The sequence below is a fragment of the Oryzias latipes genome, chromosome 3 (genome assembly GCF_002234675.1).
Source record: "Oryzias latipes chromosome 3, ASM223467v1".
In the NCBI taxonomy this organism is placed as follows: domain Eukaryota; kingdom Metazoa; phylum Chordata; class Actinopteri; order Beloniformes; family Adrianichthyidae; genus Oryzias; species Oryzias latipes.
Genome location: NC_019861.2, coordinates 20,234,219 through 20,254,743, shown reverse-complemented (window position 1 = coordinate 20,254,743; position 20,525 = coordinate 20,234,219). Strand labels below are relative to the sequence as shown.

The following is a 20,525-nucleotide window of genomic DNA, read 5'->3' as shown; positions in this document are numbered from 1 at the left end:
TTTTGTCTGTTCATGTGCAGGTGGTTTACAGCAAGGTGTCGATCCAGGATTTGTGATTCCGAACGTGTTATTAAAAAAAAAGCTTTTAAGTTACTAAAAGTTTTATGACATATTATTCAATTTTAATTTATGCAAAGTTCCCTATTGAAAACATAGAAAAAATTATTCTGCTGTGGTTGGCAGATTTACTGATGGAACAATTTGATAATATAGTAATAGAAGACATTGTGTGATCCAAGCAGATTTAAAATACTTAAATACTTAAATCTTATTATTGATGGAATTTTAGAATTTTGAATTGGGAAATATTTTACATTACAAACATTTTGGTTTTTCACTTCAAACTAAATCTCAGTTGTATGCAGTACAACATGAAGATCCAATTACCACTTTAAATTTTTGGTGAAACTGGAAGAATTTTTGCCTTCTTTCTGAAAAATATTGTATTAATCTAAACATTTTTTATCTACAAATAATCTACAAAAGCACAGCCCATTCCTGTTTAAGATTGATAACATAGCTAATCCCGATGAGTTTGACATGACAATGGCGGCTGCGTCATCGAGCATAAGAGGCAAACCCAATACAAAACCTCTCATGGCATTTGAGGTCAACACTGGTAACAAGAAGGCGGGTATTTTGCTCTTGAGGACCCTGGGGATGCCATAGTGTTCTATATACTGAGCTCATCACAGGAGGAGCTGCCCTGAGTGCCCTTAAGCCTTTTGTTATCCTGCAGTAGTCTGCAGTTAATTAGCAACAATCTCTATAGCAACTATGTCCGAGTACAAAACAATTTCTAATTTGTGCTTCTTTGCCTATTGTGCTGTTTACCTGTAGCTTCTCAGAAGTGCAGAGGCCAGTGTTGGCTAACACCAGGCCCATTGTCTAACAGAAAAAGTCTGTCGTCCAAGGCTAATTAGAAGGATACAAAATGGTAGATCTGCTTGGTAGTATTGCTTGCACTCACCATCTTCTGACTTTTTTTTTTAAGTTCAGTAAAATGGAGGACACTGGCTATTCGCCAAAGACCTACGACTCCAAACACATAATTCACCTGCTGTGCAAGGCTGCATTCATTTATTCAAGAAATAGAGTTGATAAGTGAAACAACACGTTTCACTCAAATTGTATGTTTATTCATTGAGTTATGCATTTACGCTACCCAGTGCGCTGAAAGGCATTGGTGCATTTTTCAGTTACTGTAGCGAGAGGAAAAAAAGGGGAAAAAATGATAGGATAAATGGGCTAAAATATTATGGACTGCACTTCAGAGTTGTAGAAATCCTTTCTGCATCTGAGGGTGACTATACCTCTTTTACATGAAGACGTGGTACGAAAGGGAAATTAACAGCCTTTGAGATCATCTTCTTCACTTCTGATAATTAGCTGCTGCATTTATCCTGAAATGACATACTAGTGGATTTCTGTCTTGTTTGTGGACCGCTTTGACACCCAAACTGCACGTGTCTGTGATGTACAGCTTTTCTTATTACCATGCAGCGGTTCGCTCTGCCATCTCATCAGTGGTCCAGTTCAGACCCTTCCTGTGGGAACTAAGTGGCACTTGGTTTGCAGAGATGCCAAGGATGAGTTAGATATAATGAGCAGACCTGGCTTGCCCCCGATGGCCCAGCACTGTGCTCCTCTGGGGCTCGTCTCATCGGGCCGAGAATGCTCGGAGACAGAGCGAACGGGCCTGATCCTCCCTGCTGGGCAGATAATGAGGAATTCTGGGATCAGCTCAGGCTCCTTGAGTCACCTGCATTCACCCAGAATAGAGTGTGAGGAACTTCATTGCAGGATAGGTACCACACACCTCCAGAATAATCCCTCATTTGTTCGACTGCCATTGTCAAATAAGACCATTGGTTTCAGAAAAAATAAAGTTCAATTATTTCATGTCTTTTAAAGTGATCAACTTTTGGTTCTGTAGATATTATTAATGCAGGCGTGACAAGAAGTCGTGCTAAGTTTGAAGATCACAAAGTTTAATTTATATAAAGGTATTGTTTTTGCAAGAGTTTATCTTGCATTATCAGTCAAAAATCTCCAGGATTTTTATTGTGTAATAATTACTTAATAGATGTGGGAGGGCCAGAGAATTAGTTATCATATTACAGTGGATATGCAAACTTGCATAAAAGAATTATTTTTATTTTTATTTTTTACTAGACCAGAAAACACGCAGTGAAAATTGGTCTCTTTCTCCATCCCAGAACTGAAAACATTCTAAACTCAAAACTGAACTGGAGGTGATCTAAAGGCATGTTGACAGAAGTAATTTAAATCTGATCTCAAGTCCTCACACTATCAGTCATTATTTGTTTGACTCTGCACATTGGCTGTTATTTAGAACGCTTGTGGCTCTTCTGCTGAGAACAGAAATTAAGTTTAAAGAGTTTTTTTTTCTTTCAGTCTGATCAATAAACTGATTTAAGGTCTTGCTCAAGCTTGTGTTTGGTACAATCAAATATTAAAAAAAAAACTAAATTATAACTGGGTTCAAAGTTCTATTAATCACAATATTTTTTTTATAAATGTGTATTTATTAAATCTATCAATTGATTTTTCTTTAGAGTAAATTTCTTGTACTTAAAAAAGAGCTTTCAAGTAGGTTTTTTTACAACAATTCCTACTTTTTGTTTTAGTTCGTATTTGTGTGGAAATATATAGATATTTAATATTTTGAATCAAATTAAATGGGAATATGGGAAACCAAAATCAATTCAGTATTTTGGCAGTGGAAACCACTACTGTGGGTAAAATCAGGGCCAACAGCCATAACAATATAAGGTTTAGAGATTAGAATTTATTCTCATGCCAGCTCTTTGTTTTCCTTTCATCTGTTTAATCCTGATAAAACCTCTACAGATCGTATTGGTTGTAGGTCAACTTTCTTAACATTGCAGCTGATTCCTGTTGCATCATTGCCAAAGATCTGGCTTAATCTTGCATTTATTTCACAAGACTTTTTTGCATGCAAAACCCAAACAGACGTGATTGTTGAGTATTGATTTTTCATTTTTATTTGATTTAACTTGATACTTAATCTGTATATACATGTGCAAAAATTATTATTTGAAGGTATATACAATTTTTTGGATGATTTTGATAGTAAACTTTAATATGGAATAATGGCCTCTCTTATATTTTCTTTTTTTTTTCAAGGTGGTCTTTATTTAAGTTTTTTAAAGAGCATTTCTTTAGTTTAGTCTTGTTTGAATTGTTTTAATACATGCTAGTTAATCAATGAAGTACTATACAAATGTGTTCTATAGTTTTTCCTACATCTTACATCTTTCATCATCTAAAAATACTGTAAATGTCTACAGACGTTTTCAAAAATGTGGTCATGTGGATTTGTTTTTACCATGTATTCACACAGAAATCTCAATTACCGGTATGTCTTTCAAAGAGACCAAAATCAAAAATATTTTGCTTTAAATGTTTTTTAGATTTGTCACAAACAGCCCTTTCAGTGTTGGAATAAGCGCTTTATTTGTAAACCGTCATTAGAAAGAGACAAAAAAGATGGATTCATGAGCCTGTTGGTGATGTTTGGGTTAGACAGCAGGCTGTGGCTCTGTGCCTGCCTGAATCAGGAGTTCTTGGGTGTGTCCCTGCTCTGAGGTCTGAGTGCAGCCCTGTGAGCCAGGCTTCTGGTTTCAGGTTGCATGTTCCTAATTGGCTGCTTTTGTTTGACAAAACACAGTGAGACTCCAGGCTTCTTAAAGATGCAGTATCACTTTCGGTGCAATGTTGGAGAAAGACCATTTATTTGGTGTTGATTGCATCATATTCCATTGATGAAACACTTTAGTTCTGATGAGATCATCTCACACTGATGGGACCATTTTGTGTAATCAACATATGAATGGAATCTGAATGCCACTGTTCTGCTGTCTCATCCTAAGCACAGGGACTGCACTCCTCTGCTGACACAGGCTGTCATATCTTTCTTTGTCGGTTTGGAGAAAGGTCTCTTAGGATGGAACAGAATCCCTGGAAACAAAGGAAGATCTGTAGCCACGATCACACAAATACCATCATTATTTCATCTTTATTATCAGATTACCCTAAACCTTGTCAAATAAATAGCAGACACAGTGTGTTTTGTTGTGACCATGTATGATTCCTTGAGTTGTGTTTTCCGTCTTTCCTTTTAAAAAAGAAAGTTGTATTCAATTCTAACTTTCAGACTGCCTGTGTTCATGATTGCAGAAAAAAGCGGGACATACGAGCCCATCACGACCACAAAGTTTGACTTTTCATTTATACATATTGGTCAAAGCCAGCGTGGTTTCCTTTGTGCTCAGATGCTGAATTGATCTTGAGAGATTGAAAATATTGATTTGGCTCAGTGTCTTACTTTGCTGTGGAAAAGAGGGCAGGGCACCTTCCTGACTGTTAGCACCATGTTCACACATTGGACCCGCCACACCGCTACTTCCTCAGGAGACTCGTAATTACAGCCGTCCTTTCAGATTAGTACAGCAGCCTGTCCAACTGTGGCTTGTCTCCCTGGTCATTTGTTTCATCCCTTTTCCCTCTCCTGAGAGGCAGACCTCAAAACAATGACCAGGCCAGCCTCTACAATAATGTATGTGATGATAAACACAGTGGCTCTTAATTGATAGAGTGATTCAGACAAGGCCTGGCTGTGCAAAATGCTCCCTTGTGACTGCATTGCATAGAGTTGGGACTCATACGATTCAGCTCTGGCTGAGTTTTGAGAGGCTCAGAGCTGGGAAGGAGGAAATGGAATGGTTCGGACCCGCTGAGTGATAAAGAGGTTGTCTTTGCGTCTGAATACAGGCACAGTTCAGCAGAGGTTGGCTGCTGTAATCCCCTCAGTGTCTCCAGGAAGGCTCAGGTTAGTGACCTGCTGCTTTGTGATGTCTTGTAACATCTCGAGACAACACCTCACCTTTAATCCCCCACTGCTCAACTAACACATTAGCTCAACCACTCCTGACCCAGCCCCTCCAATAAAGCCTTTTATCTAGTTCGATAAGGTCATTTCAAGTTAAGTATTGATTTTTTTTAGTGTTCACAGAAAAATGGATTTTTAAACAGCTGTTAATTACAGGTGCTCACTGCATTAACTAAAGGGGAACATTTTTATAAAAACATTTTTTTTTTTTAGTTTTACTCATGATCACGATTATGGATTACCACTATCCTCTATTAAATCTATTAGTTTTATAAGAAAATTCTGTAGACTGGAAATGCTAATTTGACAAAACCTACTTTGCTAAATGGACAGATTAACTCTTTAACTCCAGATCTTTTGCTCCAGCGTTGACATTTTTTCAGCTATTGTAACTCTTCAACCGTTTACGCTATTAACGTATATTCAGCAGATCCTAAAGCGAAGAAAAAGCAGCCTTGCCCTGATATGTAAAACTTTACAGTAGTGAAGTACTTACACAATCAACATAAATCAGCTGATTCTGTCGCAGAGAAAAGCGGCTTTGCATCTCACTTTTCTCCACGCCAGAACCAGCTGATTCACGTTGGTCACATGAATACTTCCAGAGTTAGTTTGTCAAAGAGTGTGTGTTATTTAAGTGCCATAGGCGACATCTTTGGTGTTAAGGTCCCACGCCAATCTTTTTTCCTTCTATTTTAAAAGCGTACCCAGTGGTCTTTTAATTATGATTATGACGTGTTTAGGCAAAATCAAAAAACCTGTGTCGTTTTCTAGGACACAGTTTTTGCAAAGCAGCATTAGTTCATCAGAAAGTCACTTCTTAGTTTTGGGCAGGACTGTTTGCGTGGAAGTAAGCCTCCGCAGATATCCCATCATCACTTTGTTTACACTCTTTACCGCCATCATACACTAAAATAAACAACAATACAACCTTAGTTAGTTATTTTATTTTGTTTATTTTCCACTGTAATGCTAGATAGAGTACACACATTACTGTAATATTGCAAGGTTATAATTGGTGGACAGTTTGTTTTCTTTCTTGTGCAGGAAGCAAAAGGTGTGGCTGACTTAAAAGTTGACGCTCGTTAGGCTATACCAGGGGTCGGCAACCCATGGCTCCGGAGCCACATGTGGCTCTTTCATCCTTTTGTTGTGGCTCCCTGTGACTTTGGAAAATAATGAGTATTTTATAATAATTAAATTTTATTTTAGTTTGTTCATCTGCTGGCTCCGTACGAAGCGCGTATCATGTCAAAGCCAGCTTCCTAAATGAGCTCGTATTTATCGGGCGAGAACTGCAGAGCTGATAGCAGGAGGAGACACGCGGGGCGGCTTCAATAAACACTCCGATCTTCTGCCGGGAACTTGACGTGCTGCGGGGCAGAGAGCAACTCGCAGATGACAGACTGAGAGTACGCGTCAGTGTTGCCAGATAGAGTCACAGTTTTCCAGCCCAAAAGTCATCTGAAAACCGCCAGACCCAGACAAAAACCGCCCAACATAACTTTTGTTGATGTTTTATTCGCACGGGACTGATTTAGCAAAATAAAAGATTTTTCTAAATAAGAGATAGTTCAAACTAATAATAAAATGTGTACAATATTGAATATTTCTTCAGCGGGCCGCCTTCTTTCATTCATTTGCTTAACCCGCTCTATCCCCGCTATAACCTGAGTCCAGCTCTTTCATCCTTGTGCTGCGCTGGAGCGCCCCGACTATCGTATTTTGCGCTCTCTGTGTAGGACACACTGAGGAGTGCGGGGAAACCAACTCTCAGCTGCAGAGGATGTGGACAGGTAAACAGGTAGAGAGGAAAAGCAGGTAAAGAGGCGGAGGAGGGGCTTTGGCTTCAAACTCTGTCAGAGAGATGAAAACACGGGCGTCAGATTGACATTGAGATGCAGCTTTCACTGCAGGAGTTGAAGCAGAGACTTTCTCTGGGATGATTTTATGAACTCAAACATGGAAACATGATTACCAAGTAGAACTCTTCAAAATAATAAACCTGATCTCTCCACATTCTCAGTGTCTACCATGCATTGATAAACACATCGCTCCATGCAGCGATCAGACCAGAACTTCAGCTGGTGGCTCCGCCCACACGCGACCGCGGTATCATCCTTTTAAGAAGACAATGTGCATTTGCAGTGATGTATGCTTCAGACGATGTCCGATTGCCCAATCTACATGTCAATCAAGTCCCGTACTTCTCAGTGAGGATTTTGATTGGCTGGTGGATTTTTAAGAAGTACTTTTTTTTATCTTTTCTGGCCCGCGATCTACACTCATGTTCTTGAAGATCGACGTAATGAGCACCCTTGATATAATATATACATGCATAATATATATAATGATGTCAAAACGGGTTGTGGCTTCGGGTGCTTTCTTTTCATTAGGGGCGGTCCCAAAGTAAAAAAGGTTGCCGACCCCTGGGCTATACCATGTGCCAGTCAGATATTTGGAGGAGTTAACCCTTTTTGATTTTGTTAGTGTAGTTTGGTTGTCTTTGTTTATTCCTTTGTGTTTCAAGAGGTTTGATACACAATTTGTGTCTCTGTGTTTCCAGGTCAGTTCATGTTTGCTCAACAGTCAGAAACAGATTTGTTGCTGCTATTTTAAGTGCAGTTACGTTGACCTCTTTTACAGACCTAGTGTAAAGGTTCAGTTGTGCTTTTTTTTCAGTTGCATTTTTTTATGGGTTAAATGAAATCCACTTTCTATGAAATATCCTTGTGCTCAGTCCCATAGCAGCATCACTGGTTGAAATAGTGTTGATGCGAACAATGATGTAGCATCTTCGAAGCAGCATCTTAGAGCCACATTTTAACTTGTCCATTTCCTGACAAATAGTCACCACCACTTTGGTAGTTTCAGGTGTTGTTACCCACACACACAATTGCTTCACTGAGAAAACATTTTATTACTATGACTATTGCCTTTTTAACAATTTGAACAAAAGCACACAAATGCAAATATGTACATGATTAAGATTGTTATGTACAAAAGGGTTATTTTCAAAAGCAAGAACTTCAGGAAGTAGTTTTTCCTTAATTGTAAAAAAAGAACTTCCCAATTTCCAAAGCTGGGATCAAAAAAGTATCTTTATCTTTATCTTTAACCTTATCTTTATCTACAATACTTTAATTCTATGTCACACTGTAATCACATAAAAATTAAACTAAATAATATCGCTTAGTTTTTAGTGTAGGTTTTTGTTTTAATGTTCGTTGTGTCTACAAAATGACAGATTTGGAAAGAACACAACACCAAAGACACTTGAAGAGCACTTGTTGTGTAAATTATAGCATGGTTACAGGCCTCTAGAATAATGACCATACACAGTAAAATTCTCACAAGTTACGAACCAATAATGAGAGAGGATTACACATCCAACAACAATAAAAAAGTTTTATTTGAATGCGCCGTAAAAAATACTTCCTTGTTATTACATTTACAGAAGTAATTACCAACTCAAAAGCACACGGAGACGCACACAACGCAGTTAGAGGACGAACCTTCAAGCCTTCTATTTTCTGCCACATGCAATTTGATGGTTTCTGTTTGTTTGGGAGCACGAGTGTGTAGGAGGAGAGGGAGGGATTTCTATTGTGTTTGAGAGAATAGCAACATTGTGTGTCATCATTGTTTCATCATGCATGCACCATCTGGCCTTGAAGTCTCTCACAGACCAACACTTTCAGCACAAGAGCCCAATCACATGGAAGTTAAAGAGTATAGGGCCATACGAAGTAGACTTCATCTTCTGACTTGTACTTGACATTTCTGTGCCTGAGAGGCTTTAATAGACGGCAGCTCTGATTTTGTATTCTTGCCAAATGGTAGAAGGCACTTGTAAATGTTGCTTCTTGTTCCTCTGGAAACCTCCCCTGGTCATGTCCAGCTGGAGATTTCCTTGTTTTTTCATACATGTGCAGATAATAGAAATATAGTTTATCGTAACATTTTTCTTGAGATTCCTGCTGCTTTCAGAAAGCCATCCTGCCTGCAGATCTGAGTACAGTGGAGTCCCTACTTTGCAGAGGAAGTTTTGTGAAGCATCCTTAAAGTGAAGTCGATGCCATATCTGTTGTTTCAAAAACTGGTAGAGGTTCCATTGGGGTTTTCTTTCTCAAATTAAGCAAGTTGTGTGCGATTTTTGTGAAAAATAATGGGCAGAGAAACATAAGAACAGCACACGTGGTCATGCAGGAGGGATTCTGAAATGAAACACTTTGCTTTCAGGAAGAAACTGAATGTGTTTGAAAAAAAAAATCTTTTGTGCCATTGCAAAGACATGGGGGAGAGAATATTTGAGCACCAATAGGAACATTTGTGTTCTGACATACAAAAAAAATCAAACTATTTTTTTGGTCTTGAAGGAAAGTTGATGAGCAAAACCCACAAAGGTTGGTGATCTGCTGACAGTCTCTCGCCTCGGTGTGGTGCTGTGTTACATCAGATGAAACTACTTGTGTCTCCAAAAAACTTTTTTTTACAAATGAACACCTGACGGGATTCTTAGCAATAAACTGTAGCTGTCATTGGCCTAAATGTCTGGGTTAAAAACAATAAATGATTAAAATGAATTGATGTTCATTTTAAAAATGCAAAAACAAATTGAAAGATTCATTTTCCCCTAAATCAAAGTTTTAGATGTGTTATTGAAATGACTGCTTATGTGAGCTAGTTCCCATAACCAAACAAAATAGTATTTGGAAAAGAAAGCTCTTAGAAAAAATATCATGTTTAAAAAAAACAAACGACAAACATTAATTATTTAAGAAGTAGTTGTTTAAACTTCCATAAGGACATATACAAAATTTACTTCCAACAATGATTTATTATTAAAAAAAGTTACATATAAATATATAACTAAAATAAAATCTACCAAATAGTTTTTTATACGTTTTATACTCTAAGTACTTAGCCTGTTACTCATTTTGAAATGCCTATTTTTTATGCTGTTTTCATTTTGCATTAAGATAAATGTCTATAATGTATTAATATGTCTTTGGTTTCATTAAAATGTATTTTTGTTGCTTTACATATAGATATTTTGCACATTCTTTTTCTTTTTCTACTTACCAGTACTTAGAAATGAGATAGACTTCATAATTTAACATGTAACAGTCACTTGCTAATGTTTAGGTTACTAATAATTTCATTCTATTTGATGTAAAAATTTCCATGGCAACAACATCAGGTAATATTGCTTATGCACATCCTCCAGAACTAAACTCTCTCATTGTTCAATAGCCTGTGACTTGTTTTCTCAGTAACTCTTTGTTTAGTTGAAGTACTTCATTTGAAGATACAGTACACCTGACTGCTTCTTCACATTTGTTCAAGGGGACCACAGCACTTATCCAAAAAAGAAGGTCACTTCTGTGTCACTATGTTGCCAAAGCGGATTTAGAGAGAGCCTTCCATTTTGCTGCCTGATTAATAAGGTTTATAGAAATATGGCAACCACTACAAAACACAAAGATGATAGAAGTAACACTAAAAAGAAGTCAAACTAAAATGATTGTAAGGGGTAAAATTAGGTAGTTCACAATTCACAATAAAGAAATACTTTAAAGATGTATTCAAGGGTAAAAAGAAGTTAAAGATTTAAAAAAAATAAGATTTTATGTGTAAAAGAAGCAAGAAAGGGGCAAATAAAATAGTTATAAAAAAAACGAAAAACATTTTTGCAAACAGTTTAAATAATACCAGGCATGTAGAATATTATACTCAACTTATTATCTTAAATAGATTTGTTTTATTGTTGACTTAAGTATTCTCTCTTTTTATTTTCCACTTTTTTCCATCTTCTTTTTTAATAATTTGGCAGATGAATGACAGTTAAATCCCAAATTAAAGCCAAATTTAATATTAAAACCTGTTGTCATAATGAATGGTTGAGATAAACATTTGTTGGCAAAAAAAACTTCTGTCAGGTACAATTTTTAATCCATGACATAATTTGAATGCTGTCCTTTTGTAGGAGATAGATTATAGTTAAAAGGGCTGAGCTGTCAGTGGATCACTAGCACGTGTTAAATGTGATCAGATGGTTGGGGAAATGCCAGAAAGACCTAGAAGGCCCGGAAAACTAGTGAGGATTTGCCTTGAACATCTGGCATTGGAACCTGTCAAACAGATTCTTGACTGCCTCCCCTGGAAGAGTTTCAACAATTTCTAGAGGGAGGTTGGGGACATTGAGTCTGAGTGGGCTATGTTTGTCACGGCACCTGACTGGAGCTGTGGTTGGAAGATGTTTGGTGTCTGCTGTGGTGACAATCCTCAAACCTGTAGCAGACGCCACAGGTTAGAGGCCCCATGAGGTCTAGATGGTTTGGACATTCAGTAGTACTGTGGAAGCAGCAGACAGGTACAGGAGGGGCTAGTGTACTGTGGCCTTGGCTGTTACTGAGCATAACACGTAGGTTTGGGAGGAATTTGGCAACTACAAAAAATGTTCTTCTCCTTTACTGATTAAGTTCATGACTTTCACGAACAGAATTTCTCAGCGTGGCCAAATGGTGAAAGCCAATAAAACCGATAAAGAAAAATGTTCAAATATAAAAGAACTTTGCTAAGCAAATAATAAATCATAGTATGAGAAGTTCATACTAATTTGAAATCTGAAAAAAGTAATGCCCAATTCAGTCTTTATACATTGTTAGAGCTTAAGCTAAAACATTTGTTTGGGTATGACACAATAAGTTAATTATTCCAAATAGCCAATATTCTCTATATGAAACATTATTCTCTATATTTCATGTTACAAATTTTAAATTAGAAAACTTCTGTGATAACTTTGTTCTCTTAATTATAATGCGTGTTGTAATATTACAGAGAAGAGGCACACAAGCCATCCTAAAGGATTTTTAGCTCTGTAAAAAAATGAATTATTCAACAGTAGGCAAGCTTTCAGCTGGTCATTTGTGTGCTTTGATCTAGGAATCAAGAGTTTGCATGAATGCCTGTATTGTTGTGTTTCCACAGTGTGTGAATTATTTAAATGGGTGCTGGTTCCTGCTTCATCTGATGAACTTTTTACGCCGGGATGATCAGACAGGAACTGCAAATCATTCTGGGAGTGGGATATACTGTAGTGTGAAAGTCACAGGATTTTGCTTGTCTGGACAGACTTGGCCAAAATGTGCTGAGGTTTGCACCAAATATATTTTCAAATATTGTTAAATATTCTTTGCAGGTGTTGATTTTTAGTTGAGCCTATTATTTAGTAGTTTTAGAATATCCCAATATAGGAAAATGTTCTTGGCTTTTCTGTAATACTAGTTTTTTCCAAGTGCTTTTGTGTGTTTGCTGTACCTAAATTTACCTAATTTTTTAAATGTTGCTTTAGTATTAAAGAAAGAAGATACAATTGCAAACATGTTTTAGTAATAATCATAATTTTGGAGAAAAATGTTGCACTAAAAGCAGATTTGGTCTTTTTTTTTTGTAAAGGTTCATCTAACTTCTTGCTTACTTTCACCTTCAACCCTCAATTTAAAGTTTCTTTATTTTATGTTTTGGATAGCATTCCATTGTTATAATAAAAAGGTATACAGGGTACACAAGCACTGCTACAGAAGTTAGAATGGATGTGAGTCACAAATAATGTTTGGAGGCCTTATTAATCCAGAAAATCTATCAAAGCCATGCTTTGATTTTATTGTCTGCATGGTTTCAATACAGTTTGTAGCTATTTTTATGTATTTTGTCAACTTAGGAATTTTGAGACTTTGAAGATAAAAATGAAATAACTTGTTCTTTAGCTTTACAGCTGCTCAGTTTTTTTTTCAGTTAAAAAGCAAATTTTCATGCATGAAAAATGATTCTTTTGTCCTTCCTGTACCAGTCTCAAACAATTTCATGGCTTTTTCTGCCTGGTAAATCCTGCTATTGTATTGTGAAAGAGCGGAAAAAAAACAATAACCCAAAGATGAAGCAACCTGTTCATCATATATCTAAAGCGGTTGCCATTTGAAATGTAGTAATCACCAGTTTTTCTGGTGGGTTTTCGTCCCTTTTGACAGAGTTAGAGCCAAAAAATCAATTTTGTTATGTCCAGGCAGTGCAAAATCTGTAGTATTTTTTTCTGTTACTGTTGTTAAAGGGCCTATATCATGCTATTCTTAATCCTCTTGGCACACAAAAGAACACATATTTTATTGAATATTTGTTTTTTGTTCCTGAGATCTTTTCCAACCGGAAGTAAGACGAGTCAGTCTGTGATGCTCCGCCTTTCGCTCCTTGTGGGTGCCACCCATTTCATGACGTCAACCTAGAGTCGGCCTCGGCAGCACGTCTGCGTCTCGCCCGTGAAAACAGACAACATCCAAACTTCTTCATAGATAGATGTGTATATTGTGCACATAAAAGGAAATAGTTTTTGTCGAACAATGCTAGCACCGTGGAGAGAGAGAGTGTGTGTTAGCCTGGAAGGCAGTGCTGGCAGTGCAGACTCTTCCTGGAAGAGGCGGTTCCCCATTTTACGATGTCACAGTGTGGGAACCCGCTCGTTTTCATGGGTTCAGAGGGGCCGGAGCTCAGAGAGCAGGTTTTTGGAGGAATGCTCAGAAATGCGTGAATGGATCAAAACATCTGTTTAGGGTTTCTTTTTGTAAGGAATGAACATTGCAATACACTTAAAGGTTCAAAAAATTGATTTTGCATGGTATAGGCCCTTTAAGGTTTAATTCAATTCAATTCAATTCAATTTTATTTATATAGCCTAAAATCACAACAACAGTCGTCTCAATGGGCTTCATACCGGTAATTGAGAATATAAAGTAAGAAAGTAAAGAATAAAAATAAACATATAATTATATGGATCATGAATACATAGAATTCAATAGGAAAATTCTAAATTGAACTAACTAAACAGACTAAACTAAACTTGGCATCCCTGCCCTTAGACCTCCTTCGCTGTAAGGACAAACTTCTAAAAAAATGGATTCTGGAAAAAAAGAAGAAGCCTTAAGGGTGTCCACATGAAGGAGGGATCATCTCCCAGGACAGACAGGCGATGTACCAGAACTCAAAGAGAAGAATTAACTTATCTAACTCTACAACTAGATGTTTAAAATGTCCAGCAGATGGGCTTCATCCATCTTATGTCAAATGTCTTTTATTTATTTATTTGTTTATTTATTTTTTATGAACTGACAGATGTTTTGTCATATTTTCTTGTTCCTGCAGGTCGAAATGAACTGATAGCCAGATACATCAAGCTCCGTACCGGAAAGACGAGGACCCGGAAGCAGGTTAGATAAAACAAAATATGTCTTTGTCAGTACAATTTGTGACTTAAAAAAACGATTGAAATCAAGATAAAATCCAATATCAAATGAAAGCATTAGTCTAACTTAAACTGGACTAGAAGATGTAACTTCAGGTAAAACACACTAAATAACTTACTGTCAGTAGAGCTAACACAGCCTTGAAGACAGGAGCAATAACAACAAGAATGTACATAATATTTAAAAAAAATCCAAATAAATCTGTACCTGTTGGTTCATTAGCAGCACTTTCTGAACTTTTATTAAAACGAGAAATTCCCTGTGAAATTCAGTGATTTGAACGACAGTGATAAACAATCCGGTATGTAGTGAAATTCGATCAGTAAATGAATTGATTAGTCTGGACAGCAAAGGCTGTATTGTTTTTCCTGTGGGACTCTTAAACACAAGATCAGACTCAGAGGCTTGTTTGCCTGCAGCTATTCTCAAGAACCATACCTGATTCTCTTTTAGCTTTAGTTAATATTATTCACTTTTATTTAAAAAAAGAAAGAGAATCTCAATTTCTGCTCTAATTATGAGTGTCTTTGTGTCCATAAACTGAACTCTGACTCTTCCTGCAACATGATGCTATTTAGTGACAGAACTAACATGTTTAATTAAAGGAATCAATGTACTTCTATATGAGACACTAAGTAAAACGAATTAATCTTAAAGTCTAAACAATGTGCTTGTAAGGCCAATGTTTAGAGGTTAATACAGAGATCCATCTCCATGAAACATAAAAGACACCAGCACTGCAGGATGGCTGTGTGAGTGCCAGGTGCACCCAAGCTCCCGTTGGTACACATTCCTGGTAGTTTTCAGTGGCAAATGTTAATATCTGTCATCAGTGTTGACAACCTACTTTATTTAAATTGACATTTAAAGTTAAACTGTTGCTGTTAACTACTGTACCTTATTAGCAGTAATGTGAAATATAAAATTGATATGATTAATTTGAGGTTTTTGATTAAAAAAAACAATGTAATATTGATCATTCATATCTGAATTCCCTTTTCAATGTGAAGTGTATAAATGAAGGTTTAATCTGGAGCTACATCAGTCGGATATGGACTGATACACCATCACACTGTATTCTTCTACATATGGCAGTAATAATTTACTGAGGGTCAATATTGTGGATGTTTGGTGTGATTTCTCAGAGTTGCTCCAGTGATCTCGGAAAATGCATTTTAAACAGACAACCCTGTAAAAGTTTGGATGCTGTCTGTTTGATCGGGAATATCAAAAGTACCACTGATGTTTATGTAGATTAGGCTATTTTTTCTTAACGTTTGATCAGAGGCCACTTTAACTCTATTGCTACTGTCCTGCAAGGAGTACTGCAACAGTTGAGTTCTATGCCTCCTAGAGTTAGATTTGCTACCAAATGATCATCATATTTTTCGGGTTAAAACCCATCTGGGCATATTTTTGAACAGTGACTATTGTGTCTTCAGTTTGACGGGTTTTTGCTTTTAATGCATTATTGCAAATGCTGGTGGGATGAACGGACAGGTAAGGGCAGAAACAAAAGATGGAGTACAAACACTTAAAATGAAACACTGTGAGGAAGTGTGGGGTGGTGAGCCACAGCACAGCAGTATGTAGCCAGCTGCCACTGTTCTGGAGATTATGTAGGAAAATCTAAGGGGTTCACTGTTTTGCTTTCAGTCATTTGTGTGTTCTATCCTTCGGATCACTCACCTGAAAATGTGTTTGCACTAACAGTAGCAGAGGAGACTTTAAATCTACAGTAAACATCACTCAGACCTCCACTTGCCCTTGTGCTAGCACACCCTACGAGATACTTTTGAACTAAGAGACGCAGAAAAACTTGGCTGGTAAAAATGCCCGGCTCCCATAAGGATACTAGACCAGCCTATTTCAATTCAGCACAGAGAAGATCACATCTGTTAGCTCTTAATGTCTGCTAAAAGGGCCTGCATCCTCCTTAATCAGCTCACTTAAGTGACAACAACACACTGAATAATACTTTATTGGATATAGGCTGGGTGTGTGGTCACTTGTTCCCCCTTATGTATCTTTTGAAGCATAGTTAAGTGTGTACTTTTTTTTTTTTGGTTTTCCTGCTTTTTATTTTCCCTTTTCTCTTTTTGAATGGAGGTGTCTAGTCACATACAGGTCTTAGCAAGAAAGAAAGTTCGAGAAATCCAAGCTGCCATTAAGGTACGTCTGGCCCAGTTGCAGGGGGCTTTTCATCGCCATGGTTACAGGCTCTTCCTTTGTTTTCCTCCTCTCCCCTACCCTGCAGGTGTCTAGTCACATTCAGGTTCTTGCCAGAAGAAAATCTCGTGAGTTTCATTCCAAGCTAAAGGTATGCGCTTTTCTGCTTTTGGGCTTCTTGGTTGCTATGCATCATAACTTCCTGTTTGCTGTGGTGACAGACTGAATCCCCAGTGCTCCATTTCTTCCTAACCCCCTTCCTTTAACCTTAGCAGGATTTCTGATCTCCCCTTCGCCTATCCATTTTTGCTCTTTCAGATGTTCTTGCAGCAAGATTTTCTTTCTTTTTTTTTTTTTTTTTTGGAATATTGCTGTGACAACAACAGCATGCTTTGTCAGGAACAACATAAAATCTCACAGAAGTCTGACCAGTACTAAATATTAAAAGCAGCACTCACCATGATAAAGTTGGCATCTAGGCAAAAAAAAAAAAAGATAACTTGTTTCTTTGTTGATTAAAAATTTGTGTTGGTTTAAATTGATTGTGTTAGTATTTGTTTACTGGTCAGGCTCTGATTTTTTTATGTTCCACCTGTTGTCCATTTTAATATTCCTGCTCGCATGTTGCAAAGCATGCTGGCGTTGGCTGTGGGTGAGTGGCTGAGAGCTGATGCTCTGTGGAAACTGTCTGTTTACATCTCTTTCTCAGTAGAAGGGTCATAGCTGGGGAAACGCAGTCAAAACAGCTGATAGAAAAAACTCATCATACTTTCTATTACCTTAAACTTGGAATGGTTTTCCTAATGCTTAACTGATTGAAACAGTTTTATTTCCTAAACTAAATGATACATATTCAAGCTTACACCAATCAATTAAAATAAGATTTGTTGCCTTTAACCAATGAAAACACATTTTAGGATTAAACCACAGTAGCATAAACACACTTTAATTATTTTAAATAGTAGCTTGCATAGCTTTGACAATTAGTGCTCCAATCACTTCAAACTGCACTCAGAAAAACAATAAAGAACATGTAATTCACGAAATACTAAAGATTCATAAAATGAAATAAATCCATGTATTTAAAACAAGTGAGCCATTTAACAAGTGGAACAGTACTGGTTTATTGCTAAGAAAACAAATATTGATGGCCAGTTCAGCACAGAAAGTGTTGGAGACTGCATCACTAACTTTTTAAACTCTTTATCTTGAAAAATAAATCACAAAATTGGAGAAAAATATGTATGATGTGCTTTAGTCAATATCGCACATTTGTGCTTTTGCACAGTTTAGAAATATGTAAAAAAATGCAATCTAGCAAGATAAAAGAGTTTTTTTTTAACATTTCATCCTTTAACAGCTTGAGTTGGTCATATTTATTACTGATGAAATAATTTCTTTATTTCCGTACCATAAAAGTCATCTACACTTAAAGGTTCTGCATTAACACCTGCTAGGAAAAACATGACTTTTTGATTACTGTGCCTTCCAGTAGATGGCACCCTATTCTGCAGCACATATTAACTATACAGTACTATGAAAAGGCCGTCACTGTTGACTGCGCTTAACAAAATGGAAGATTACACCTCTGCTGTGAGAACGTAACCCAACTTTTCCGGGCTGTCAAAGACTCTGAGGCACATTTTCAGAGCGGAGAATGGCTGTGAAACTGGCTGTTTCTGAAATGCCCTTTTTGCTTCCTTGAACCTTTTTTCCCCCCCAAACTGTTGATAACTCTGGTTTTCCACAATGCCATTACTGTCAGTCCCTTTCATTCCCTCTGGTTTAGATGTCCTCATTTTACAATGTTCTTTAGCAGCTCTTTCAGAAAGACAGAAATCTGTTAACATTGTGAAGGGAAGCTTTTTCACTGTGATAGATTAAAAATGGAGAGCAGCATTGTGAAAGAAGTCATCCTAAATAAAACTGATATGTATTTTAAGGTATTTATGTATCAAAGGGCACTCCACCTATGTGCCATCTATACTTTTTTTTTTGTTGAGGTGGAGGGTGGTCACACATTTTCACTTTTTCCTTTTCCCATTTTTCTAAGCAAATTAATGCCCTCATCATTAGTGTATTATGTGTGCATGTGTGTGCACTAAGAGATTGAGTCAGATAAGCAGCTATCAACATGAATGCCTGGTCTTTCAGGGACACAGGCGGCTGTCTGAGGAAAAACAGACAGCTTTTGTATGAATCCCTGTCTTTTCTCATTTAAAGCAAATTAGGGTTCTGTGCAAAAAAAAAGAAGAGAAATACATGTATGCCCCTCATTTTATGCAGCATCTAAACCTGCTGTTTTTGCTCTTTTTTGTTGCCTTTTAGTGAAATTACAGTCATTACATTACTCCTCTGTTGTTTTGGCTTGAGCTGTGACTACTGATGACATTTTGCAGAAAGCCGGATTTTTATTAACCGGTTGATTTGTATTTATTTAATAGTAGTTTTACTGTCATTTTGTAATCAGTGTGATCAAATATGATTTTGAAAAGAAGAACCTTGTTTAATTTGGATTTAAACAGTTGAAACCACTGAAAGCTGTCCATGCTTTAATCAAGCTTACTTGATATTTCTGGATCAGTAAAACTGTGAATTTACAATACATTTTCTTTGTTTACACTTAGGTTACAAGTATGGTAAGTATTCCTTTTGTTTGTGAAACATTTTTCCTTAAATTAGAGCTTACTTGGTTTCTGCTTTGAACTGAACTGTGGTAGCTGCTGCCATGTTTTCTGCATTAAGTGTGGTTTGTCTTTGCACTGCTGTAGCTTGACTCCGCTCCTCCAGCGTTCACTGGCAGCATTCTTGCCTTTATGGTGGCAGCATGCTTCTGCCGCCTTTGACTTTGCATGTATTTGCAGGTGTGCATGTGTATTTTTCACTTTAAATATCATCCCAGTATTTTTTTTAAAGCGAGATTTCAGGTATCCCCTTTGATTCAATTTATTTGTATATAAATATGAACTTAAGCTGTCAATCAATAGTTAACTCAGGATTAATTACAAATTATTTGCATATTTTTTTACGTTTTATTATTAGAATTGTAATTTTTTTTTTCTTCAATTTTATGTATTTAAAGAACATTTTGTCATATAATAAAACAACTTTATTTTTACACTGTTAAAAAAATTTCATAAAAAAAACACGGGAGGTTATTTTGGTGCCGAAAGCTGAACGAACTTGCAAGTTCCACACTTAAAGTTTAAAACATAGATTTTGTGACGTTGTCTTTAGCTATTGTTGACATTAATGCTAAATACGCCATAAATACGCTCTTCTGCCGTTGTTTCTTAATGCATGATTGTCACTGTTACAAACAGGGGAAATATGTCAAAAATGCGATGAAACTACCAACCCTAATATCTATATATAGAGACAGAAAACTAGCTTCAAAAAGTGGAATTTAGTTGAAAAATTCTCTTGTTTTTTACAATGAGGCATCCAGCCTTGAAAGATGCTTCTGAATGCCACTTTAACAAGAATTTTGTTGACATTTTGTCGGCATGTTAACTTTCAATCCTCCACATACTAGTGCGCAGTACGTTGGCATTCGGAAATCATTGTTTTCACATACCTTTCACGTCCCCACTTCCCTTAGAATTACGTACACAATTCCTTTTAACCCGACTGCGGTTCACTGTTGGGGCAAAGGTCAGCGTTGTTTTCCCTGTGCTGTTTTGAATCCTGTTCTTTCTACCTCTATAACACCCCCCCACCCCCACCCCCCCAGTCTTTGAGTGCTAAGCCTTTTGTAACTGCTGTTAAAGGACCAAGCTGTGAAAGACAAAGCCCTCCAGAGCATGGCCTCCATGTCCTCGGCTCAGATCGTCTCTGCCACGGCGATTCACAATAAGCTGGGTCTGCCGGGCATCCCTCGTCCAGCCTTTCCTGGAGCAGGGGTAAGAGCCTCGAACGCATCCCGTTATTGACCCAGCCTGTCCAGCTTCACCCAGGGCAGCAGTTGGGCCAACGCGCCAACAACTGGGCCCAATCCCATTACACACCACAGCTTTGCACAACTGCTCCCATCTGATAAGCACATGATCAAAAGGAGTGTTAGTCAAGATAACTGCAACCTCTGAACACTAAGAGCCTTTTTGATCTTTTTGATAACAGCT

The 20,525-nt window shown here is 37.2% G+C and overlaps 1 protein-coding gene across 8 annotated transcripts in view; it reads left to right on the top strand.

The window, feature by feature from the left end:
* The window catches only part of tead1 (TEA domain transcription factor 1), a 51,885-nt gene that overhangs the window by 20,978 nt on the left and 10,382 nt on the right, over positions 1-20,525 (top strand). For 2 of the 8 annotated variants that reach the window (XM_023953467.1, XM_023953466.1), the window contains exons 4-8: positions 14,135-14,199; positions 16,345-16,407; positions 16,493-16,555; positions 19,032-19,043; positions 20,175-20,306. In XM_023953467.1, the coding sequence (XP_023809235.1) occupies positions 14,135-14,199; positions 16,345-16,407; positions 16,493-16,555; positions 19,032-19,043; positions 20,175-20,306 (335 nt within the window). The remainder of the gene's footprint in view (positions 1-14,134; positions 14,200-16,344; positions 16,408-16,492; positions 16,556-19,031; positions 19,044-20,174; positions 20,307-20,525) is intronic. The other 6 variants (XM_004066996.4, XM_023953470.1, XM_011489176.3 and 3 more) reach the window with 4 other exon arrangements.